Raw genomic sequence first — 26,716 nt, forward strand, 5'->3', positions numbered from 1 at the left:
TCACATCACACAACACTTCTGCTCCGCCGTCTGCTTGATTTCCGTGAAGGTGGCCTGGGCTTTTTCTTTTATAGTGTCCAAGTCCATGTTCTGAAGGTTCTGTAACTGCCCAAGAATAGAATCCTTATCTTCTTCCTCTTCTTGATCTTCATCGACCATTTTCCGGAGATCTTCGGGCAAATCCACATCATCTCCAGCCATCTGGATTTGGTTCTCATCCATTTCACTCTGTGCGGGAAAACAAATACAGAAATAGGGAAATCACTGTAAGAAAAACCAACAAACCCTGAGAGCAGCAGGAAGACAAGGGTCTGTGGAGGGTGGATGGAGGAATGGAATGCTAGGTGGCCTCGCGGCAGAGCCTGCCCCGGGTAGCAGTCCTGGACACCAGAGGTCCTGGTCGGGACCCCTCTTTCACTGCATTTGGGTTGATCAGAACCTTCTAGCACAGCAGTTCACAAAGTGTGGTCCCTGAACCCAGCAGCGTTAACGTTAGAAAGACAAATTCTCTGGCCCTACCCCAGATCTACTGAATCAGAAATTGCAGGGTGGGGTTCAGCAATCTTCATTTTAAGGGTCCCTCTCTGTCATGCTGTGAAAAGCTTGCCCGACTCAGCCTTAGGGCAGCTCTGCAAGCTTTGTTGTCAATCAGCCCCAGGCTGTGACTCCGTGGCTGCAGCTCATCCCCCTCTGGAGGGTGGGATTTGGGTTCACAGTGACCAGACAGTGCGCCCTCCATCCAGTCATCACCTGTTAGTAGCAACTTCTGTCTAACCATGGCCCCCTCCCTCCTTTCTACTAGACAGAGGGCCCCTTGTGGGCACAGAATCACGTCAAACTCAACCGTACATCCTCGTCACCTGGAAACACAGCACCTGTTTAGTAAGTGAATTGCTGATGCTGTGACCCTGACATGGCACCCCGACCATCCAGCCTTGCATGGGGTGGATGCCTTACAATGTCATTTTGTGGTCCTAGGCGTGGCTGTTCAGGAATCCCTGAGTCCCTGCTGCCTGGTCTCGGAAATCCCTTTACCCTTAGGGTGCAAAGAAGAATCTAGAGAAGAAGTTTCTCTGGGAAAGGCAAGGGTCATTTACATTCCCAGATGACTGTTCTCAGATATAATTTTCTGAGATCAGGTTATAACATGGGACAAACTGGGCTCCAGGAGACACAGAAGAGCGAAAAAGAGCATCAGAAAAGCTAGTGATGGGAAAAACCTAAGTGAACTTGGGATTGAAGTGGTGGGAAAGATCTAAGCAGACCGTAGGAGCCCCCCAGGGGGTCTTGTGACCAGCCTGGAATTTGTTACCAAAGGGCATAAACTGCATGAAGGTAACATGATCGTCTTCATCTTCATCAGACTGCATTGATCTGATCTGAGAAACATTGGCACCTGCTGAGTTCCCAGTTCTAACTTCCCCAGAGCTCCTTCTTGTATGTGGTTCTCTGGGTGGAGTGACAGCGAGGCTGGCTCCGGAAACAGCTTGAGAGGCAGAGGATGCAGAGGGGACGCGTGCCTTTGGGGGGCTTGGGCCCCGGAGTCCTCTGGGAAGGGCGGCTCTCAGCATCGCCTCCCAGAGGTGAGAGAAGCTTCTCCTTGCACTTGGCCAGGCCTCAGCCCCTCAAAGCGCTTAACGGATTAATTAGTTTCTCGTCAAACTGGTGTGGGGATTAATTAGTTAGTTAATCCCCAGGGGCTCCCAGCCAATCCTCCACTTCTGTGTATTTTTTATTTACCTGCCCTCGAAGTGGCCTCCCTAGCGGATGGTCCTCAGGGCATTTTTCAGGGAGGGGAGGAGAGTGGGACTGCAGCCTGGCGGTTCTCAGTTCACGGAAATGCAGGATCCTTGCCGCTCTGCTGCAGCCCGAGATACAACGTGCACGAGTTGAAAAGGCATTCCTGGGAACCCTGGCACCCCTGCCCCTCTGGTTGGTAATAAGATCTCTGCGCATGTCACCAGGTTTGAACCTGGACAGAGTAGCTGCCATGTGGGCCTGGAGGGACAGGCAGCTAGGAGGGCCAGAGGGTCAGCGGTCCGGCCAGCTGGTGCCCAGAGACCTGATCCCCTCGTGAGGACTCACGGGCCGGTGCTCCCCTGCCTCCCCTTCACCAGGTAACTCGGCCTGCTGCTTCTGCAGCTTTGGAACAGCTGAGGTTTCTTTTCTCCTCATTCCACTCGCCCAGGGAAGGGAGAGCAGTGGGTCCACTTTGCCTCCCGACTCACAGGGGGGCTCTTGATCAGCACAACTTCTGCTGGAGTGGTTCTCAGAGTGGGGTCCCCGGGCCAGCAGTGGCAGCATCTTCCGGAACCTGGTTAGAAATGCACATCATTGGTCCTCACCTAGAGCTGCTCATTCAGAAGCCGGGGGGGTTGGGCCCAGCCGGCTGTGATTCCGCTAGCCCTCCTGGTGATGCTGGGGCTTGCTAAAGTTTAAGAAGCAGCGGAACACATCCCTTGAAGACAGAGGACTGCAACTTCCTCATCTAGAAGTCTCAGAACTCAGCGGACGGTCTGGCGTGTAACCACAAACAGCGGATGTTTATTGACTGACTCAACGAGCCGGTTGTCAGGGACTACAGCAGCCTTAACAACACCGAATGTGCAGGTCCTCCTGACTGTAAAGCTTTAGTCTCATGGCTACTGACTTGTTTATCTTCACACTCCCGGGGGGCAGTGCAGCCTAGAGGCCAAGGCGTTGGCTCGAGAGTCAGATTGCCTGAACGTGAAGGTTACCTCTGTCACTTACAGGCTGTGTGACCTTGGGCATCTTACACCACCTCTCTGAGCTTTATTTCCGTATCCATAAATTGGGGTTATGTGATTTGCCTAAGAGTTAGAGAAGATTAATTAAATGATAACTGAATTATTTGGCATATATTAAGCACTTAACTAAAGGAAGCTATTTCTGAATGTAATAACCTTCAGAGGCGGAGTGGGGGGGGATTTGCACTGGGTAATCATGCCTCTGTCCACGGCGGTTGGCCCCATCAAAAGGCCTGGCTCTCTTGGCATCTTAACTTCTGTCCCGGGAATGACCTACCTCTGCTCCACAGGTTCGACTTTTCTAGCAAACTGGGCCTGTTCATTTCCCTTTTAACACTAAGCTCTCAATTCTGGGAGAAAGCTACCCAGGGGGCCCAGTTCCCTTTACCCCTTGTCAGGCCTACCCTAATGTCTGTGTGACCTTGGGTACCTTACACCACCTCTCTGAACTTTATTTCCTTATCCTTAAATTAAGGTTATGTAATTTGCCTAAGATGAATACTGACAGAGGGCCTAGCTTATGACCTGGGCCTCTTTTTTTTTTTTTTTGCAATCTCTTGTTCCGTCCTTCAGTGGGAACCTTGTGTATGTGGTTCCCAGGATACAGACTCCAGCCTCACTTTTCCAGCCTAGCAGTACTCTGGCCAGTAGCTCAGCGTACCCTCAACAGGACAGACCGGGTGCAGAGGCCTGGGCAGGCCCCAGAATGCATTTAGGCAAGGAATCCAGGGCACTGGTCAGCCAGAGTATGGTCTAGAAGAGGAGGGTGGGCTCTGGGTAGGCCTGTCCCTTTGGCCTGCAGACTTCCCACCCCTTGTGAAGGAGTGTGGCCGGAGGAGGGACAGAGGGGAGTCCTCTGTTAAAGCATGGGGCTCAGGGCAGGTGGCACTGGTTGTCCAGTCTAAAGGCAGCATTGGGTGTGGTCAATGGCTGTGGTCAGAGAGTCCTATGATTACCATCCTTCTAGAAGGACCATGTTACTGACTATCCTTTAGAAACACCATTGTTTCAAGTGATGATTCTAGTGCTGGAATCAACTTTTCTGTACTATGAACTTACTAACAAACCAGAAATAGACTTGCAGACATAGAAAACCAATTATGGTTACCAAAGGGGAAAGTCGGTGGGGAGGGAGGGATAAATTAGGAGTTTGGGATTAACAGATACACACTACTATATATAAAATAAACAACAAGGACCTATGTACAGCACAGGGAACTGTATTCAATATCTTGTAATAACTTATAATAGAAAAGAATCTGAAAAAGAATCTCTCTTTATCTATCTATCTATCTATCTATCATCTATCTATCTATGTAAATGTATATCTATATGTATAAGGTCCCATCTGTAAAAAGCTGCAGCCAACCCAGACTGCCCTGCAGAGGCGGCCTGTAGCAGCAGGAAGACTGTGGGATTTGGAGTCAGGAGACTCAGTTCTGTCCTCTGTCCACCACATGATCTTAGCAAGTCACCTTACACTTTGATGCCCGCTGGGAGGGACCTGCAGTGAGTTAGTGGGAAGATTGAACGAGACGTGCTATGAAACAGCCTTGTGAGCTTCTAAGCTCTGGACAAACAGTAGCTGTGGTTATTAATATTTTAGAGGAAAAAGGGCAGCTTGGAGTCAGGATCCCTGCAGCGACGATTCCTGGGATAAAGAAGGCGATGAAACTGAGGGTGGGCGAGTACCAGCCCTTAAGAGAAAGATCAGGACAGAGCAAGTGATTAAGGAACGTCCGTGGGATTTATACAGTGGACCCTGGTCCTTGTCTCTCCCTGGCCTAAAAGACCACCTTGCTAAAAGGACTTTGTCCACAATCCAAATAGTGAATGTCTTGTCCTGACTTTCTGCTGTGCATAAACAAAGGTTAGGAATATCAGGGATATTTTGACAGAGTTCACACATCAAGGAAGGGCAGCAATGCCTCATCGCACCCCACAAGCTCAAGTGCAGTTACAGCAAATGTGAGTCAGCTCCAGGGAGGGAGGGGAAGTCTGGCGCTGAGAACCACGGTGTGAGGGAAGGAATGAATGACTGAGTGCACGGGTGAGTGAGTGAGTGAGGTGAACCAGCATATAATGAGGGGCTTGCAGGCTACACCTTCTTCTTCGGGGCTCTGTTTCAGAGGTCTTCTCTTTTCTAGAAATCTTACCAATTTGGGATATTGTTTAATGCAGTTAAGAACCAATTATTTTTATGCTGGCTGACCAGAATCAGTTTTAATCTCTTGGTTTTTGACCAGATTTATAATCTTTACTGCCAGTGCTCAATGCCCCATTATTTAAATAGCCCCGTATCCTGCCATTGTTATTCGCTGTGACTGATTTCTGACCTTTCACTGAAGGGTCAGCAGGACTCTGGATTCAGACTTCCTACACCCTAATCTCGATAAACCCGCCTTCATCTTGTACCAAACTGGAGATTCGATGATAAACTATCTTTCATGGTTGTATCGTCGAAGAGCTGAGTGTTCCCGATGTGTTAGAGGCCAGTCAATCAAACTTGGTTTACCAGCACACAGCAGTTTGTTCCATACGAGGCAGATCTGATTTTGGTTTTGGTTTATTTTTGGTCTACAGAATACCAAACAGCTAGATGAACGGATTTCTTTCACTTTGATAAGTTGATGTAATGTTTGATGTTTTACCTACTTCTGAGGCTCATCAATGTCAGCAGTCACTTGTCTTCACAAACCACCCCGACTGTCCTGGTTAAGAGGGAGGATGTCCCGCTGGCCTCTAGGCAAGGTGACAGCTTTCCCTGGCTCCTGCCCTGCTGGAGCTTACAAGACATTGGGAGGGCAGGGAAGTAGATCAAAGGATACAGTCAATCAACAAACGCCTCCATAGAGAGTAAAAGTGGGCGTGGCTGGCTTTGCTGAGACAAGGGTGAATTTAGCTGGAGGGACCAGGAGGGAAGTGGGTGTGGTGCCCTGGGGACTGGGCGCCATCAGACACACTCATCCTTGTTCTGAGCAGATGCTGCTGAGGGACTGAGTTTATGTTTTCTCCCCTGGGATCGTGGTTCTCAACCCTCTCTGTGCCTCTGAATCCCTTGTAAAGTGTAGAAAAACACAGTGGTCAGGCCTCACCCCCAGATTTGGCTCTGGTGGTCTGCGGCCAGGGATCAGGCAGTAGTAGCATTTTAATTTTTTAAAATATTTTTTTGGGGGGGTGGTAATTAGGTTCATTTATTTATTTATTATTTTTATTTATTTTTTAATGGAGGTACTGGGGATTGGACCCAGACTGAACCTCATTTCCCCAGTGATTCTAACGTGTGAATGGTGTTGAGACCTTGTCCGGGGCTGGCTGGCTGCAACTTGTGCTACACCCCACTGTCCTTCCCTCTTCAGCTACTTAAAGAGCCCTCAGCACAGCCAGACTGGGACAGAGGCTGTGGATTTGACTTCTCGAATATAGCCATCAGTTTTTAACATTGATGGAGAGCGTGCACACATAGGACCCTCCGTGGACTGAAACTTCCCCTCTGTGTACATCTTACACGTCCTTCCTTTATGCAGGCGTTCCAGAGGGACTCAAGAAGCTCTTAGAGGCCCCTTGTCCAAGCCTCTCTTTCACAGATGAGGAAACCGAGGTCCTGAGAGGTGGAGATACCCGCATAAATGTCATCCCACTGGTTAGGGGACAAGAGCCCAGCACTGCTGCCAGGTCTAGCAGGAAAACATGGCCAGAGGGTCAGATGGGCTTGAGTCAAATCCTGCCTTATCATTTACCCACTGTGTGACCTTGGGAAGTCAAGTTCCCTCTCTGAGCCGCTGCTCTTATCTATGAGGGGGAAGTGATACCTACCTACCTTCTAGGGTGGTTGTGAGGATTAGTGAGAAAGCTGGTGCACTAAGCAATGCACATTCGAATCCAAAGACTCTCCCTCCCCCCATGTCCCCCCAGGACCTCCAGCCCACAGCTCTTTCCAGGGCAGGACTAGAACGAACACACTAAACTGGGGCAGGGGCGGGGAGGAGCAGTAAGAGACAGCCCCTGATGGGCCTCTGATGGCCTCCCCATGCTGCCACCAGAAACAGCTGCTCAGAAGCAGGAGGTTTCAGTGTCTGGGACCCTGCCAGGCAGCCCCAAGACTCCTGATCGGAAGGAGGCAGGCAAAGAAAGGTTCTCAGAATCCTATCTGTTTCTAAGAGGCAACTTTAAAATTCAGTTCCAGTGGCACATGTTTAAAGAAACTCTACTGATAGATTTTCTTCTATCTTCATCTTTGTTCAAAGTGAACGATGCCCTTAATACAGCAGACAAACACCAGGTGTAACTAAATCATATAGCTCAGCAGGGGGCACGACATTATTTTTCAATGACTAACCTAGATTGACAATTCCGTTAATAGGATTAGGGTTCATTGTGGAACTGTTTTCTCTTATTAATTTGGCTTGACTTACATATACATTTTGAATTGGCTAGGAAGGAGGGCACCTTTGTTTTTAGGAAGAAAATCTTGTGGCTTTCTTTAAAACGTATTACTCTCTCTATTTGAAAAAAATGACATCTTAATTATGATATGAAGTAACCTTGGTATTTTATACAAAATCATCATGTCAAATCCAGACTTGTTCTTTTCATGAAAATGGATTTTAGTATAACTCTTAGGGCAGATAAATTCACTCTACTATTTTGGACACTTTGTTCTTTGGGTGTGTTTTTGTTTTTGTTTTTTCCCAGTAACGATCATTCACAAATCTTTTACGTGGAGGTGTTTGTGTGTTTGTAGCTGTGTTTGTGTGTGTGTGTGTGTGTGTGTGTGTGTGTGTGTGTGTGTGTGCACGCGCACATGCACAGCTTCTCCATGTCAGACACCACGCAAGGCCCTGGGGACAAAGACAAAAACCTCAGCCCCTTTGTTAAGGAGCACATGGTCTAGCAGATGAGAGTACTCAGGGTGGGAAGAGCACATAAGAGACATGCACTCAAGTATTACGGAAGCACGGAGAAGAGGGAGGGGCAGGAGGTCATGGAAAATTCTGGAAGAAGTGGCACTAGACTGTGGTACAGGAAGAAAAGGGGCAAAAGGTGTAGGGGATGAAGCAGGAGGTGAGGCTGGAAAGCTAGGAGCCACATCATGGTGTCCCGGCCAGGTGGTTTGGACTTTAAAAAGTCATGGTGAACTTTTTTTTTTTTTTAACAGGATAGGAACAGAATCAGTTTACATTTTGGAAACCTCACCCTGCAATTTGGAGAGGAGCAAGACGCAGCGTCAAAAAGCTACTTAGGAGGTATTGTAGTAAAATTGCTGAGAAGTGATGAGACCTGCATTTTGGGAGGGGTTGAGACTCATCCAGGAGGTGAAATTACCGTGACTTGGTGATCTGCTGCACGTGGGCGGGAGGCTGGGGGCCGAGGCAAGGATAACTTCCGGTTGTCAGCCCAGGGGGAGGAGCTGGCGGGGCTGCGTCAGCGGAGGCTTCTGGAGGAGCAGGGGCGGGGACTGTCCGTGTCTGTTCTGGGTCTGAGCTGCGAGGTGCCCGAGTGGAGGCAGACGTAGTGGGGAGATTTAGGGAGAAGTTGTGGGCTGGAGGTGTAGATTGGCGGGTTCATCAACACACATACAGGCGGCAGCTGAAAGCAAAAGCAAGACGCAGCCATTCGGGGAGAATGTGCCGGCTGGGGAGCGACAAAGGGTAGACACAGGAAACACCCTGGAATATTCGGAAATTTGGGGGCAGTCAGGGGAAGGGTAATCCATGAAGAGGAGAGAGGCAACAGTTCAAGGGGAATGAGAACCGGAAGGATGGCATCCAGAAACTGAGGAGAGAGAGGGCTTCAAGGAGGAAGCGATTAGCTAAACCAGGTGAAGAAAGTTCTGCTCTGGGAAAAATTGCTCCAGGAAGAGGTCCCCAGAGGTGATAATGGAACCATCTACCGCGTTGAGACGGGCCACCGAGCATGCGCAGGAGGGAGGTGTCAGCAGAGCCCCGGGAACCAGTCATTAGGAAGAGACCCAGAAAGCCACGTTTATTCCAAGTGCTGTTTGCTTTAGCTGGAGAGACGTGACCTCCTTTGTGAAGGAGAAGTCAGTCGGGAGGAAACACTGAAGATACAGGACAGACCATAATTAGTGGCATGAGACCCAAATCTAACATGAGCATCGTGAGTTACTTTAGACATTAGAAGTCCCGTAATTATCTGTAACTTGGAAACCAACTTGAGAGTGGACATGTGTGAACATACTCGGGACGGACACACTTTCCTACACTCACCTCTGATCACTGCTGTTTGATGACTGCACTTCTGTGACTCCTGATGTGATGACGGCAATGAAAAGGAGTCATCAGAAGACACGAGAAGGACAAACGGTGTTGTCCTTGACAGTGAGCAGTAAACTCCGAGAGGAGGCCTGTTGCTGTTTGCCAGACGCCAGGCCTCTGTTGCTCCTTTCAGAAGCCACGTTTTCTTTCCCCTCCATCAGCAATCGACTGAAACTCTTTTTCACACGAAACACCAGCCAAATAATTTCTTTGGAAAATACAGTTCTAATTCCAAAATGTGACACAGTTATCCTCATTAGACCTGACAGCTCCCGGGAAGACATTTGCCTCAAATCTGCTCTCCGTTGGGCCTCGGTGAGGGGATGGGCCCAGAACTGCCTCCTGCTGGTTATGTAACTGCAGTGAGTGACCCCAGGGAACTGTGAATGAGGCCCCCAGGGGGTCCTTCCTCGTTAGCTGGAGGACTTGGTGAGGGGGTCCAACCCCCTGTGGGCTGTTAATACTATTAGTTCGGCTGTTTACCCAACATGGATTTTATAAGACGGCACAGGGGCTGAGGAGTCTGCAAGCCCAAGGGGAGGGGAAGGTTATTATCAGCAGCCCATAAGGTCCTGGTGACCCTTGCTTTCTGCTCAGCACCGTTTTCTTTGTTAGCCAGTTGTGTCTCAAGTCTGCCAACCTGGGTGGAGATACACGTTTAGGGGGTTGTGGAGAGAATGAGGCACGAGGAAGCACTGGGGGAAGACCAAGGAGGCTCAGGGGAGCTCTGGGGCCTTGGGCAAGTCCCTTGATTTATGTGAATTTCATGGTGTTTCATTGAGTGCACACCTATGATATGTGATTTTCTGTATATAGAAATCAGTTTAAAGGGGGAGGGTATAGCTCAATGATAGAGTACACGCCTAGCACGCATGAGGTTCTGGGTTCAATCCCCAGTACCTCCATTAAAAAATAAATTAATAAATAAACTTAATTACCTCCCCCCCTCAAAAAAGTAAGTTTAATAAAAAGAGAAATGCCACTCAGACACCTGGATCAAGCCACCAAAGCACCCTGGTAGCCCAGGAACCCACACCTGCTCTGGGAAGAGAGTTTAGACTCTAGAGGGGAGAGGAAGGGGTGCGCCTCCCATGACCCTGGCTACCCGGAGGCTAAGCTATCTGCTAATGACAGTAACATCTATTTGATCTACTCATGTCTTTTGATGACTTTTTAAAAAAATAGTCACTATGCCATACGTTGCATCCCCAGGGCTTATTTACCTTCTAACTAGAAGTCTTTCTTTTTTGACTCCCTTCACTTATTTTGTCCACCCACTCCCCCTGCCTCTGGCAACCACCAGTCTGTTCTCTGTGTCTATGAGCTTGGAGTTTTCAGATTCTCCATATAGTTGGGGATCATACAGTGTTTGTCTTTCTCTGACTTATTTCACCTAGCATGATGTCCCCAAGTTCCATCCATGTTACAAATGGCAGGATTTCCTTTTTTTTTTTAAATGGCTGAATAATATTTCATTATGTATATATACCATGATGACCATTTTTAATCGTGGGAATCAGAGGAGTAATCCGATGAGTGCAGTAATCAAGATGGCAAGCCCCATGGAGGGGATGTAGGTGATGACTCCAGAATCTGTGGCCTCATCTCCTCGCTGGCCCCCATCCAGGCTGCTGTAAGGGTCTAGTACTGACCAGACAGCCCCTCATCCTTTCCCTTCAACTCACTGTACACATTGACACGGCCTTGGCCTTTCCCAGTCACCGTGATGCCCATGGGCACTGCCTGGCCTTCCAGGGCCTCTTTGCTCCTTACTGGAGCCTCCAGGAGATGAAAACCTGCCACTGATATTCCCGTTGCGGTTTTCAGAAGGCATTCTAAAGGCTCCACCATGGAGGGTTCGTCTGAATAATCAAAGACCTGATTATTCAGAAGAACGGTTCCATACCAGCCGGCAGCGCGAGCCCCTCTAGAGAAGCTGCCTTGATACAAATATTAGAACCAAAGTGTGACATTCAAGGCCTGATAAATGACTATCCCCCATGGTCAGTGTTTCCCCAAAGTCATTTCCTCTCAAGGCTGAATATTCCAGTTCCTTCAGCTCTTCCTCCGTTACTGTCAGTCATTTCAAAATCTCTCCCCATGCTGGCTGCTGCAGAGACAGCTAAAGCCTGTTGGTCTCCTAGCTCTCTCCTGGCATCCCGTGGGAGGATCCCCCTGCTCACAGGCTTCCCTCCCATCCTGTCCTCACCTCCATCCCGCAAGGGCGCTGCCACCTCCTGCTTTCTGACAGATGCTCTCAGGGGGGCCTACTAGCATGGCGGTTGCTTTCAAACAAAATAGACAACCTCGTCCTTAATATCAAAAGAATGGACTTTAAAAAAGTCGCCTCCAGAAAATTATTGCTGTCCTGGCATTAGATTCTTAGATAAACTCAAAGATCTCTTTCAGGGTCTATGAAGAAAATCAGGCGGGGTCTCATGCATTGTGCACTGGAAACAGCTACAGGAAAAGCGGTACATGAGCGTCAGTAACGTGTGCAGTGAGAGATGCTGGGCTCCGCGGTCAACAGTGTGTCAGCTTCTTCGTGGCCTGCCCCTCCTCTAGCTGGCGTTAGGGAGCAGTGGCCTTTGCAGATACAGAGTCACTGTCGTTCCAGGGAGGATATGAATCTGTCCATTACATGGCTATAAATCTTGCCTCTTTCCTTAGTTTCTGTTGGAAAGACTCTTGTTCCAGAGGACAGCTTGGCTCAGAGATTTAGGAATTAGTTCTTCTCTGCAGAGCATCCAGACCATTCTGCTAAGCCTGAAGGGGTTCCCCCCGAGGACCTGGGTGGGCAAGGCCACTGACTCGCCATTAAGGAAGAAAACAGGCAAAGCTCAGATGCTCGCCGGTCAGGGACCACAGAGTCTTGCACTGTTTACACACATCAGACCTTCAAGACCCCTGGTTGTTACTATCAAGAAAGAAGACTTTTATGTGTAGAGATAATGACAGCAGTGCGAGTTGGCGTCTCGGGAGCTCTGTCCACGGGTCAGCCACTCGGCTTGTCAGGAACATCTTACTTCCTCAGACGGAGACCTCAGGGAGTAGGTGTCATTGCTCCCATTTTATAGATGAGAAAATGGAGGCTCAGGTATATTCAAATGGCATCTGAGATTGCAGATGTCAGAGTGGCAGAGCTGGAATTAAAACCCATTTCTCCTTATATCCCCACAGAAGGACAACAGAGCATTTGTCAAAAGTATATCCTCAACAGCAACAAATATATAGACACATACATTTGTTTATAGATATATATAAATGTTATGAATACATATATATATATACACACAAATATATATCCTTAAAAAGGCTCACCTTTGTGGAACAGACACAGCCGCTTGATGGTGTGTGTGTGTGTGTGTGTGTGTGTGTGTGTGTGTGTGTAAGTGCATTGAATTTCTGCTTCATTCCAAACGAGATTTATGGTGCTTTAATCAGGTGCATCCCAGGCGGGAGGCGGGGCCTCAGGTTGGCAGCCTGAATCTGAGTCAGGCTTGCCGCCACGTTGCCAGACACAGCCAGCACCGTCCGGGGGGTTTCAGGAGATCCCTCCAGACGACAGGAGTGGGAGGGACAGTGTTTAGAAGTGCTCCGTGCTTCCAAAACGTAAGGCCAGTGGGAAAAAGTATTCAACTGGAACGAGGTGGGCAAAAAGCAAGGCACTCTTTTCAAAATTCACTGGTCACAAATGAGTTTAAATTTTATTGTGAGTTTTCCTCCCATCAGGGAGAGCATCTTAGGACCAGTCTCTCCATGGGGAGGGATCTATGATTCCTTGGTGCCTTCAGCAGTGGCCTTGCCTGGACCGTGCTTTGTTTAGTGCTTAGAGCTTCTGAAGTCAGGTTCTCCAGGGATCTGCAGGGAACCCACTGATGGAATCAGTTTAGCGGTGCTTTCTAACCCACCCAGCGGACGGAAGGTGGCTCTCATCCCTGAGAAGATCAAGTACTTTGGAGGGACCTTCTTGTTTGGCTTCTGCAGGTGGAAGATGGTCTCTAAGGAAGGGTGCACCTCTGGAATTTGAAGTTGGACAGCCAGCCCAGAAGGTGGAGGAGGAGTCATTTAGACGAGCTAGGGGATCCCCGGGCTGGGGAGAAATGAGGAGTCGGGCCAGCAGGGAGCTGGGCCTCTGGTCACCCCTGTGTGCGAGCCCAGGAGCAGTGCAGAGGAGCCCTGTGCCAGAATAAGTCAGCACGTCTTTCTCCCAGCTCCCAGCCAGTAAAAACGGTTGTGCAGAAGGGTGCATTGTGAGCAGGTTTTAGTTTACAATTAGTAGAGTCATACCCACGACTTTTGTAAAACAATTACTTAACCAGAGCCCCCAGGCGTTTATCCCCTCAGCCAGCACCGAGCCGGAGAAGCTGGCGCTCGGTGACGACCGTCACTGTTACATCGCCTCCAAAAGGAAGGAACGGATTGTTCCTTTGGAGAAGAGGCAGACTGTCATAGAAGTTGAGACTCCGGGCTCTGCTTTGCCTGGCAGCGTGGTCTTTGGCAGGAGGGTCGTTACTCTGTCTCTGCCTCCGTTTCCTCTACTCGAAGAACCTACCTCACAGGACTGTGGTGAGGATAACAGGAACTGATACACACGAAGCCCTGAGAGCAGTGCCTGGCAGGTAGAAAGAGCCCAGTAAAGGTCAGCTGTGATTGTTAGATGCGTGGTGCGCGCAGTGATGTGTGGGTATTCTGCAGCCTGCAGAGAAAGTTACGTAAACATGTCCTCTGTGGGTTATTAACCCCATTTTGTTGGGAGGAAATGCAAGTTCACAGAAGTTAAAGGACTGGAATCTAGTTTTTATGAGCTAGTCCCATGCTCTTTTCACTATGTCAAAAACCTCAGTAAAGATTAAGACATATGTAAATATATTTATGTATGTATATATGTATGTACTTACGTATGTGTGTGTACACATATGTGTGTATGTATACACACACACACGAATGTCACCCTTGGCTGATAAACACTCTCCATTTCTGACGACGTAAGAAATGACCAGATATTTACAGTGTTGAGTGTCTCACCTTTGGGAGTCTGTACTTTTCTCTGAGGTGAACTCTCAGGCACGCCCTCTCTGCCTTTTTTTGTGTAAATGCAGCATCTCTTTCCATCCTAAAAGTAAAAGAATAGAATAAAGGATCAAAGGACATGGAGAGTTAAGGCCGCTCGAGCCCCTGCTCAGAGGAGCCAGACCGGGATATTCTTTCTGAGTTCCCACTGCCAGCAGACGAATGGGACGTAGGGGATTTTTTTTTTTCCTACATCCCCAAACGTCTGCCTCTCTGTCTGTCATTCCACTGTCATCACGTAGTGCACACCCTACATCCCAAAGACACCTTGGCTCTGGGCATCTCTTTCTGATGCACCCCGGGAGGGGGTGGGGTGGTCACTCCTGCTGTAGAGTTGATAGACCTCACCGTGTTTCTCTAAGTGCAACCTGGGACCTCGAGCATCAGAATCACCTGGAGAGCTTGTTAAGAACGCAGCTTCCAGAAGCTGATCGCAGCCGGACTGCATCATGGATAGAAGCTACATTTTAAAAATCATTCTGTTTTTTATTTTATTATATTGATTAGGGATTAACGTTCAGTGCTTCTGAACTGCTAGATGTATGAGCTGATGATAAAGGGTGTTCAGTAGTATTGGGACAGAAGTTTTAAATTCTACAGAATAGTTATTTTCATGGAAAAAAATGTTTGTAGCAGCCTTGTAACTGAGCAGGACCCTGTGGGGCTTCCCCATATCCTCTGTTGTAGCTCCTCTCTGAAGTACCCAGATAATAGTGTCTCATGCAGGTTTCATTTTAAGATGCTAAAAACCCGTCACTAAGTGGAAGAAATGAACTGCTTGATGAGCTTGAGCACGCAGCCCTCAGACCTTTGGGTGCTTGATCACCATCAACCATCAGAATTGTGCACAGCTGATCACACCCTGGGATGCCCCGCCCTCTGCTAGCCTTTAAAAAGGCTCAGCTGAAACCCTTCAGGGAGTTCTGGGTTTTTTGGTCAAGAGGCAGTCAGTTCTCCTTGCTTGGCTCTACAGTAAATGCCGTCGGGCACCCAAAGTTGCTTTTGGTAACAATTTTGGCAAAGCCAGGCCAGGAGTCTGTTCCCATGGCAGGTCAACCCTAGTTAGGGGCAGCCCCTTCCTTGGGTCCCAGCAGCTGCCGGAGCTCACTTCAGCTCCGGGAACTGGAAGAGACTCTCCCTGGCGGGAGCTGCCGCCCCAGCCCAAGGCTGTTTGGAGCTGAGAAACCTCCGGAGCTGCTGCCCACACTCCTTGTCGCCAAAGGTGAGTGGCTCCAGCTCGCACAGGCTGGGAATTCTCTCCACTCCATCTGGGTTCATTCCCACCAGGAAGGGAGATGCTCAGGTGCCTTGTGAGCCACTCTGGGTCTGCTCCCTCTTGTGAGCTGGGCTGGTCTGTTGGAGGCCTCCGTTTGGGAGTGGAAGTGGAATTTTTAGATGACACGTCCCCTGGTTTTCTGTTTGTGTGACCGTAGCTTATTTGTTGTTTGTGTTTTTGTGAGCATCATTTTGGGGTGAGCCACTGCAGCTTGCGCAGGATGGAAAATTCTACCTGCTCCATCTGGGCTCATTCTTTTCCGGAAAGTGAGCCACTCTGGGTCCCTTCTCTTTCAGGAGCCAGGCTACTCTGGAAGCCTCCGTCTGGAAGTGGAAGTGAAATTTGGGAGCTACACCCCATCTGATCTTTTGTTTGTGGGAACATGTTTGTATGTGTGTGTGTGTATCAGTACTTGCATTGGCAGGTTGAAATGTCTTTGGGGAGTAACAGGGCTCTCATGTGATGACACCAGGATATTCTTCCTATTATGCAGGCCCGTGGAGGGTTGGTTGAAATTTTCCCTTTCTAGCCTTGGTCATTCATTCGGCTTCATCTCTGATGGGGTCTTGGTTGGGGTTCTCCTCTTTTGGACTGATGGGGCATTGGTTGGGAATTCCCCCTTTTGGGGTTAGGGATCTGCGGCCCTGAGAGACTGTTTTGAATTGTTTGTTTGATATTCGGTAGCATCGGCCGTGAATAATTATTGACGATCAGAGCTGTGTTCCACCTTATTGTCCCCTAGGGTATATTTTGCAAAACTAGGAGATCCTGAGCTATGCGCCCACAAATGAAGGAAAATGATAATTTTTATTGTAACACTACGTGGGCTCAGTACTCCCTGAGATCTGAAGGACAGTGGCCCCTAATGGCTCTGCTGTTACATCAAAGTGAGCCTTTTGAAGTTGCTTCGGCTTTTATCTTGGGGGCGTGGGTGACTTGGTATTTGAGTCCAAATTCTGTTCTTCCTGGTTTTGCTGCAAGGGAGGCACGTGAGTGTGAGTGAGTGAATTCTCTAAACTGAAGTGGATTATTTGGGAGCTAGGGAAGAAAAATCCCTGAAAATAGCCAAAATGGTTTGGTTTTGTAGAAGCATTTACAAAGAAATTACAAAGAAATTTGCATTCTCTTCCTATGCCTTTGAGATGTAGATGATTTAACTGGCCTCTCAAAGGAAAAAAAAAAAGATTTTTTAAACCTCAAGTGAAAAGACAGATCTCTGATTCTGTCTTTACATAAAGACTTGTGAATGAGCTCTATTTAACTGACAGAAGAGTGCTTACAAATTAAACACTAAGTATAAAAGAAGACAGGACAAATTTCAAGTTCATGTAATCTAGGAAATACTCAGTATTGACTTGATACCTTATATTAAAGCTAGCTTAAGCTTGTTGGTATAATCAACACAGACATGTCTTTAATTGTACCTAGGTTTACTGAAGGTCAGTAAGTTCATGTTTGTCAGCAGAAAGGAAAACTTTAACTTAGTATGATTGTCTTCTGGGTGAATTGGGTGCAAATGAGAGAGGAACTTTGGGGTGAGGTTTTTGGAAATAATTATGTTTTGGGAATGTCTATTTGAGAATGATCTCTCCAGATATTTGGAAACTTGCAATTTTAGAGTCATGCTAAATCAAGTTAAATGTTGGAAGTTTATTGAATAGTTGAATAGCTAGGGCATTCCCAAACAAAATAAGAGACTGAAACATTCCCTAGAAATTAAGATTTTTAAGAACTGAGGATTCTAACTTAAATGTGTAATTGAAGCTACTAAAAACAATGGGGGAAACATTTCAGTATACAGTAGGAAAATAGGATGTATTTTAAGATATATATTTTGAATTTAAAAAAAGATATGAGGAATGAAATTACATTTTGTTAATGGGGAAAAAAAAAGTGACTGGTCCTTGAGCTGTTTTTTTCTAGATGGGGGAAAAAAAAATAAGGGACAAACCAATATGGATACAGAAAGTTGTGGACAGTTGGTAGAAAGGGAGCCGGTAAAGAGTTCTCTGCATGTTTGGGCTGAGATTAGATTAAATTTAATTAGGTACATGGATTTTGTTATTAAAAGCAGGCTGGGGCAGGACTAGATTTGGTTACTCTCTGCTAAGAGAGCAAATCTACTTAGAATGTTTCTGATAACAGATTGTGTGAAACTTTTGGATATTTCTGACAAACTTCCTATCAAATTTTTCTTTATTGAAGTAGAGTCAGTTACAATGTGTCAATTTCTGGTGTACAGCACCATGTCCCAGTCATGCATACACATACATATATTCATTTTCATATTCTTTTTGTTTTGTTTGGTGGGGTGGAGGTAATTAGGTTTGTTATATTTTTAGAGGAGGTACTGGGGATTGAACCCAGGACCTTGTGTATGCTAAGCATGCACTCTACCACATGAGCTATATCCTCCCCTCTCATATTCTTTTTCATTAAAGGTTATTACAAGATACTGAACATAGCTCCTTGTGCTAACAGAAGAATCTTTTTTTTAAATCTATTTTTATGTATAGTGGCTAACATTTATAAATCTCAAACTCCCAAATTTAATCCCTTCCCACTCCCTTTCCCTGGTAACCCTAAGATTTTTTACTATGTCTGTGAGTCTCTTTCTGTTTTGTAGATGAGTTCATAGTGCTCTTTTTTTTTTTGTTTTCTTCTGTTTTTTGTTTTTTAGATTCCACATGTGAGTGATGTCATATGGTATTTTTCTTTCTCTTTCTGGCTTACTTCACTTAGAATGACAATCTCTAGGTCCATCCATGTTGCTGCAACTGGCATTATTCTTTTTATGTCTGAGTAGTATTCTATTGTATAAATATACCACAACTTCTTTATCCAGTCATCTGTTGCCTATCAAGTTTTAATTCAAGTTCTTTTGACTTCAGCTAACTTTGGGATGCTTGGGAGATCCCCTGAGACATCTCAGAAAAATATTTAGGGTTGGTTGGTATATTGAATTGCATGGGAAGCATTGTCAAATGAGTGATAAGCCTCCTCAAATTATATGGTATGGATAAATGTTAATATGGACAATCTAGAGGTTACATGGAGTGTCTGAAATTTGGATATGTGCTGGTGTAATGCTGTCAGTCATAATTGTAGTTGTCTTGGAATGTTGTATGGTACAGCAATTTGATTAAGTTTCTTCCTCAGAAACATTGTAATCAGACCTTTTACCTTGCTTTGGTCGTTCATGGACAGCTAAGGTGATGCTTTGCAGAACTGCTTCGTCTTCAGGAAGATTCATTAAAAGGATTTTTTGACAAATACAGATTTCTTTTAAATCATACTGCTGAGCTGGGCAAGGTAATTAAGAAGTCTTTGAAAACTCTTGATTTCATGAAACTGGTAGTAAAAGGGATTGATTGCATAGGATTGAGTGAACTGATGAATGTGGTTATAATTTTTGTTGCCGGAAGTATTTGTTTTTTAATCTATGTTTTCTAATTGAACTGTTTACCAAATGTTTGTCTCTCTATCAATATTGCCCCTAATGTTTAGGATAGAGTATTCTCTAATGGAGCTGTCACACAGTATAACTAGTCATGATGGGTAACAATGCTTGCTTTAAGTTTGTTGCTGAAAGCACATGTGTGATGCCTGTCTGACAGTTGGGTATAAGTGATACAATGTAAGGCCTGTTAAGTGTTTCCCCATTAACATACCTGAGTCTGTTCACAATATCTGATGAGTTTTCCCCCCACGTGGATAAGTAAGAAATACAAAGGAGGCCCAGCACGGAGGGGAGGGACGTGATCTAGACCTGGGGCAGGAGCCACCACCCCAGCATGGAGAGACAGGTAGTTTGATCATCAGTGCCTTCTATTAAAAGATTTATAATCAAAAGGGGAAATGATGGAAAAATCTGCACATATTGAGGTGTGGGGAAGTCATTCTAGCTTATACATGTTTTGACTTGAACTTCACTGACCAGAGCAGCCTGTTTTATGGCCTTTTGGACATGCGTTTGTACATCTGCTTTGGCTTTGGAAAGGGGAATGCATTAGAAAGTCAAAATGGAGTAGCTGTGGTTCAAACATCCAGGGTAAAACTAGGTGACCACCGCGGAGGTGATTTCAGACACATTCCTGTATTTCTGAGTGGTGTCATACTCGGGACACCACCAGCCATTCTCAGAGCAGTGTCTGCTGGCAGGTGGCATCTGCAACCTTATGACCTCAAGGTCTCCTCTTGTAACTATTAAATTTTTAGGCAATAAAATTGCTTTAGATCAGATGTTAGCAGAAAAAAGGAGACGTGTAGTGGCAAATAGCTATTGTTATATATGTATTAATACCACATCAAAAGTTAAAACCTACTCAGATAAAAGTAGACAACTGGCCACCTGGCTATTAGTCTCCCCCCAAAGTGCCAGGTTTTCAGGCTTACTTGCCTTAATTCCTCAGGGAATGAGATTTTAATTATGTAAGACTTGGAACTCATGAATATTTCCAACTCAGTGTCCATTCCCCAAATCGGGGTGGGACTGTGCCCCATTTCAGCAGGAAGGAGCCAGTGTGGTCACTGCCTCGTTCCCTGCAAGACTTGGGGGAGGGATGAAACAGGATCGGAGACTGAAACCAAGTTCCTCTGCTGAGTTTATGATGATTCCCCCTCTTGTCCAACACCTGTTCTCCTCAATATCGAGGAGCATCAAAGAAAAGGGGGCAGTTCTAACCGAGCAGGACCCTCTGGGGCCTTCCTGGGACAGACCCCTCCCCCATATCCTCTGCTGTAGCTCCTCCCTGAAGTACCCACGTAAGAGTATCTCATACAGATTTTCTGAGTTTTTCAGATGCTAAAACCCACCACCAAATGGAAGAAATTAACTATTTAACCTAGAGTGTCTGGTGCTTAAGGATTGATCATCGTCAACCAGTCAGAATTGTGCACAGCTGATCACAGACCCCCTCCCTCAGCTGGCCTTTAAAAAAATCTCAGTGGGGAGTTTGGGGGGTTTTATGGGCACAGGCCACCCATTCTCCTTGGCCCAGCAATAAAACTCTGCTCCAAACTGACATTTTGGTATTTTTTGGCCTTGCTGTGCATCGGGTATGTGAACCTGTGTTCAGTAACAGCTTTAGGAACATTCTGTCATGTCATACCGTATCTTATGCAGTGATTCTTTACATAGCATTCTAGTGCTGAAATATCAGAAAGAGCTGGAAGCAGTGGTGTGCTTAGCAGATGTACCACAACCAGCCCTCTGGGGGGAGAAGCTCTGTTTGTTGTACTTGCCAATTTCCATGGTGTAAATACTCTCTCCAAGGCAGATTTCAAACTGTGAACTGATGTCACTGAACGAGGAGTAGGGAGAGATGCGCACGTCAGCTTTCATGAGTCGGCGCAAGCCTCCGCAGGTCAGTTCCAGCAGGCCGCTGGCTTGGAGGATTAATTTTTCTCAAGCATTGTTTAAATCTGGCCACTCTCAAGTTGAAGAATCTCCCGGGTCTCCATGCCTACCATGGAAACGGGAAATATGGTCTGTCCACTGTTCTTTATATAAATACTCTGCTGGGCCAGGTGATTGGAGACTGCATTGGCCATTTAAATGACTTCCCTGCTTCCACTTTGGCCCCACAATTAAGGCATCAGATTCAACTGCTCATCACTATGCCCTGGGCTCAGGCACTCTCTAAACTCTTCCCTCCACAAAACGCCAGGCCTAGAATAGGCATGAGAGAACATTGGGTTCAATCTTCTAGTTTTGGAAAGGGAAAAAGAACTTGCCCACGAGATCAGTGACCTGGGAAGTGGGCAGAAGTAGATCTTCCCCCCAATATTTTACTATGAGAATTCTCAAATATACAAATAAATGGAAGGAATTTTACCGTTGAAACCCACATACCACGATCTATCTACATTCTACAATTAGCATCTTACTGTACATGTTTTTTTATCCCATCTCTCCCTCTATCCGTTTTATTTTCTGGTGCATTTCAAATTTGTAGACATCAGTACTCTCTTCCCTGCAAACACTTCAACATGCATACTATTAACTACAGTTACGTATCTGTTTATAGTTCCTCTTTTTTTCCTTTTGAATTAAAATTTCGCATGCAGTTAAATGCACAGAACTTAAACGTATTCTGGTGGTTAATTTTATGTGAAAACTTGACTGAGACTCAGGGTGCCCCCATGAAACATTATTTTGGGGTGTGTCTGGTGGGGGCGGGTTTCCAGAAGAGACGAGCGTTTGAATCGGTGGACACAGTAAAGCAGACTGCTCTCCCCAGTGTGGGTGGGCCTCACCCCGTCCACAGAGAGTCTGGGTAAAGCAAAAAGGCAGAAGAAGGGAGAAACCAGCCCTGCCTGCCTGCCTGCCGAGCGGAGACGTCTGTCTTCTCCCGCTTTGACTGGGCCTTCCTCCACCAGCCGTCCAGTTCTCGGAACCACACCACCCGCTGTCCTGGGCTGCAGATGGCAGATGGTGGGACTTCTCAGCTTCCATAGCACGTGAGCATTGGCTCCTTGTAATAAATCTCATATATGTATCTACATATACAAGCATTTTTTCCTCTCCCACTGGTTGTATTTGCGTGTAACCCAAACCCCTATGAAGATGTAAAAAACATTACTATCACCTGAGAAAATGCCCTCACCCCTGTTCCCAGTCAACACCTGTTCCCCGTCTTAGGGGCGACCACTGTCTTTTTTCCACCCCCGACTGGGTTTGCCCGTTCTGAAACCTCATATAAATGTAACACATGCTATGCATTCTTTTGCCTAAGGCTTCTTTCCCTGAGCATGAAACACTTCTGGGATTTATGCAGGTTGTTTTATCTATCAGTGGTTTGTCCCTGTTTATTGCTGAGTGGTTTCTACTATATGAATATGTCACGCATGTTATTCATTCTGCTGTGGATGGACACCTAGCTTGGCTCCTGCTTTGGGCCACTGAAGCTGCTGTGAACATTTCTGTGCATGTTTTTGTGGAGCTGGATATTCATTTCTTGTAACTAAATATCTAGGCATGGAATTGCTGGGTTACTGGGCAGTTTGATTGAGTAAGTGTAGTTTTATAAGAAACTGTCCGACCTTTACCCAAGTGGTTACATTGTCCTGCGTCTTATCAACTGGATCAGGGGTTCTGGGTGCTCTACCTTCCGACCAAGATTGGGTACCACGTCTTTTTAATTTTAGCCATTCTGGTGTTGCTATAGTGGTACCTTAGTTTTCACTTTAAGATGACTAATTTTCATTTCCATGATGACTAATCATATCAGGCATATTTCATGTCCTAATAGGCCATTTGTATATTTTTGTGAAGTATTTGTTCAACTCTTCCGCCCATTTTTTTTTTTTTTTTTTTTTTTGCTTTTATTATGGACTTGTAGACCTTCTTTACCTAGCCTGGATCCCAGTCCTTTGTCAGATACACATTTTGCAAATATTTTCTCTCAGTCTGTGGCTTGCCTATTTATTTCTTAATGGTGTCTTTTGACATAGTTTCTAATGTTGATAATGTCTAATTCAGCATTTCAAAGGTTTGTGGTCACTGCTTTCAGGGTAACATTTAAGAAACTTCTGCCTTCTTCCAAGATGCCAAGATGTTTTATGGGTTTTTTTCCCCCTAAATGCTTTATAATTTTGGCTTTTATGTTGAAGTCTGTGATGCATATCAGAGTTCAAGTCACACTGGTGCCACAGCAATTGTTGAACCATAACTAAGATAAAAGGACATTTTTTATATAATGGAGAGAAATGGTGGGGTAAATAGATTGTTTTATTTAGACCTTTCCGAATGTTCTACTTAGATATAGACCTCTTTTAGTACTAAGGTTACCAGTAGTGCAGGGAAAAAAAATCTCAACATAGAAGGAAAATAAAAATGAATGGGCAGCAGAGTGCATTATTGAGTAGTATTTAGTTTACGATTAGTAGAGTCAGTCTCACAACTTTTCTAAAATGAAGACAAGTTTAGGAGGCTTTGATTTGCTGGTATTCATTTTCATTATTATGTCTATAGCTCTCTCTAGATGTAGCCTGTGACGAACCATTTCTGATGCCTACTTCTTTAGGTCGTATCCGAGGTGATGAAGCTCTTGAAAACTCGAGCGACGGACTGGAAGCTATGCCTCTGGTTAAGAGGAAGCAGGCTGGCTTCATTGTCCTGCTCTTTCTTAAATTGGTTGATTACATAATAAATGTATAACACACACAAAAACACACACACTCTGCCGAGTAGCTGGTAAATAACCCAACTGACTATGCACTGACTGACCGTTTGGCTATTTTGGTACCTGAACTGTCAGATATAAAATGAAGGGAAAGTAGGTTATTAGTCAATCAAACAGATGCCATATCTGTGACCAGATTGACTGCTGGGACATATTAAATGATATTTTAATATCAGGTATATAGTCAATATTTCTGACCATTTTCTTTTTTATGAGCCCCCTTGAGCTGAGAACATTAGGTGCTGCTGTTCTGCTTGTTTCTTCATTATATTTTTTTTTCATGCCACAGGCAAAACTAGCCAGTATTCAGGGAATGCTCCTTTTTTTGCCCAAGTATTTTTTAGTACCAACATTATTTTTTTTGCCATTGCATTTATTTATTTTTAACTGATCTTAAATTTACTGCAGAGCCAAGCATACATTCTAGGTAGTTTTATTTATTTATTTTTAAAATCTTTTCTTATATTCTTTTTTTTTCTTTTTATTTATTTTTTCCTATTCACTATTATCTTATTTAGGTAGTTTTATAAGTCACGGTTTCTTTCAGGAAAAAATACAATAGACAAGGTTTCCATTGAATGTAGGCTTTTGTGATTTCTCAGTTTCCTCCAGGTCATTAACCCTTTCACCTGCAATCATCTTAGCAATAGGACTTAGGCGACTATTATGTAATTGATCGTTAGCAAAACAGCCATGGTGGTAAAAAGAAATACTTTTCTTTTGTTAACATATGATGAACATTTAACTGCAAAGACTGATGCTTCAGTACTCAGTTGATTTGATTATTAAAAGATTCTTAAATTAAGTCTACCTCAAACTTTAAAAAATTTCATATAAATTACACTTATTTAAAGATTGATCTCCAGCAGTGAAAAATTGGTGATATTCACATACCATAATACCCGATTGAAATGTTACTAATATTTTATTTTTACTACACTTTATATAGCCAGGAGAATGTCCCTATTTTTTAGAAGTATATAGCTGAAGTATCTAGGGCTAAAAAAAATCATGATATCTGTAATTTACTTTAAAAATGGTTCTCTGTATCAATCAATCAATCTACCTACCTATTTATCATCTAACCAATTAATCATCTATAAGCAACTATGGCAAAATGTCAACTGTCAATTTTATGCCATAAGTATATTGGGCATTCATTATACTGTTCTCCTCTGTATCTTTAAAATTTTTATAATAGGCAGTCCAGACATTTATTCATAGTCTTTGAGAAGCCAAGTCTCATGATATAATTGTTATGTTGTACTTTCTAGGCTTTTCGCCTGCCCTTGTAAGATCAAGGACATTGTACTATATGTTCATTAAGGCCCTCTTCCAGGTGCAAAGTCTGAATTCTCAGAATTTGAAAGCTTTTGACTTGCTAGGAGGGTGAATTTCATGAAGATTCTAAAGATCGTTAGGCTCACAGTTTTTCATTTGAACAATGGAGGTCAATTAAAATGTGCCTAGACCAGAAAATGTTCAGCTGCTTTGCTTATGACATGTAGATTCATTCATTAATTGTTCATTTCCATTCATTCATTCAGGACATAGTAACTGCTCATGCTAGGAAATTGTTTGCTGGAGCAGAACAGACTTTCCTAAGGTTAGAGGCAAACAGCAAGAGGAAAGTCATCTAAAGAGCACAGAGGTAGAAACTGGGGAGCTGAAGACCAGAATGAATGATCAGAATGAATTTTCTTGCTTTTAAAGGGAAATGAAGTTGCATGTACTCACTTCTCCTCAATCACTTGCTTTTGATATTCCTCATACTCCTCTCTAGTCATCCCGTGAGCTGCTGCAGGATCAGATGCACCTCCTTCTTCTTTTTTTTCTTCAGACCCGCCACCAAGTCCTAAATTCTTTACCTGGTTACTTATCATCGTTTTCATAAGGAAGGCCATTGTTTCTGCCCCAGAAAAATAAAACCAAAAACTCAGACAAAACCTGAAGGGAAAAAAAAAAACAAACCCACACAAAATCGCCAAATATCTTCAACAACAGCCACACATTTAAAAGCCAAGGACTTTGCACAGCCTCATCTATTCAAGGGCATAACGATAGAGAAGAGTGGTTCATGGGCTGTAAGCTGGATTAAAGAGGTGAACTCCTTAGTATAGAGAGGCAGATGGTTCAGATTACTAAAGCATACAATCAGATGCAGCCGACTACTTTCTGAATTAATGCACTAAGCTAATTTCAGAACGGAAAAAAAAAAATCCTTCACATTATCCATCTCGCTCCCTAACCCATTTCTAAATTTTACATTATAAGCGCAGCAGGGCCTCACCAAGAGTTCTGTTTCAATTAAATTAATCAGAGCCAACTGATATGGCTGTAGTGGAATCCCCAAATTCCAGCCCTTGAGGACAACATCCTGTTGAAACTGAGTCCAGTGAGATCCAAAGCCCAAAACGCTTCGTTAAGCAAAAATAATCCTTTGATCCATCATTTTATCTCACTGGGCTCTAAGTAGCAGGCAAGGCTTTGCTTTTGGGTTTGCTTGAATCCTGCACTGCTTCAGCGGTTGATGCGTCCCGCACAGAAACAGCCAGCCAGGGCAAGTGTAAAGCGCAAGGCAGAGGGGCCTTAACTTACATTTGGAAGATTACTTAGCCTGCTTCTGCCCTGAAAGCTTACACTTACGCATGGAAATGATGCGCTGGACACTTTCAGTGCTCTGATCCAGAAGGTAAGAACGTATGGGAGTCGAATAATAATCAGTGTGTAATGGGGTCACACAGGCAGCCCCTTCCGGGTGCTCTGTTTAGGCTCACTGGTGTACATGGGAGTGGGGGGAACTTTGGATAATGTCTGTAACACAGCAGATTTTCAATGGCCTTGGTTTTCTCTAGGTCAGGGGAGGAACTGAGCACGGCTAAGACTTTAATCTAGGTGAGTATCTTTCTAATTAAAGCACTCCAAGAGGGGGTGGGGCGGAGGGGAGAGACGCGGGCTCTTGGTAGCCTGTGCTTGTTATTTTATCTGTAGGCATGAGCCCTCCCAAGAAATAGATGTTTACCCCTCAGATTGTACAGAACTATAGCATCGGGATTCTTGCCTAAAATGCTTGTTTTATATATTTTAAGATCTGCTTTTTGTTTTACTCGTGTATTTTAAAATGTTGGTAAAATG

At 45.1% G+C, this 26,716-nt stretch overlaps 1 protein-coding gene and 1 long non-coding RNA gene across 2 annotated transcripts in view; one reads left to right on the top strand and one right to left on the bottom strand.

The window, feature by feature from the left end:
- Nucleotides 1-25,485, bottom strand: CPLX4 (complexin 4). Its single transcript, XM_010961293.3, has 3 exons — nucleotides 25,319-25,485; nucleotides 14,075-14,162; nucleotides 1-228 (listed from the first exon to the last, which is right to left on the bottom strand). The coding sequence occupies exons 1-3, from the start codon at nucleotides 25,483-25,485 to the stop codon at nucleotides 1-3; spliced, it is 483 nt and encodes a 160-aa protein (XP_010959595.1).
- Nucleotides 1-26,476, top strand: part of LOC141575613 (uncharacterized) — a 47,149-nt gene extending 20,673 nt beyond the window's left edge. The window contains exons 3-4 of the long non-coding RNA XR_012503292.1: nucleotides 7,927-8,014; nucleotides 26,437-26,476. This is a non-coding gene — a long non-coding RNA (uncharacterized LOC141575613). The remainder of the gene's footprint in view (nucleotides 1-7,926; nucleotides 8,015-26,436) is intronic.
- The last annotated feature ends 240 nt before the right edge of the window (nucleotides 26,477-26,716 follow it).

The sequence above is a fragment of the Camelus bactrianus genome, chromosome 30 (assembly GCF_048773025.1).
Source record: "Camelus bactrianus isolate YW-2024 breed Bactrian camel chromosome 30, ASM4877302v1, whole genome shotgun sequence".
In the NCBI taxonomy this organism is placed as follows: Eukaryota; Metazoa; Chordata; class Mammalia; order Artiodactyla; family Camelidae; genus Camelus; species Camelus bactrianus.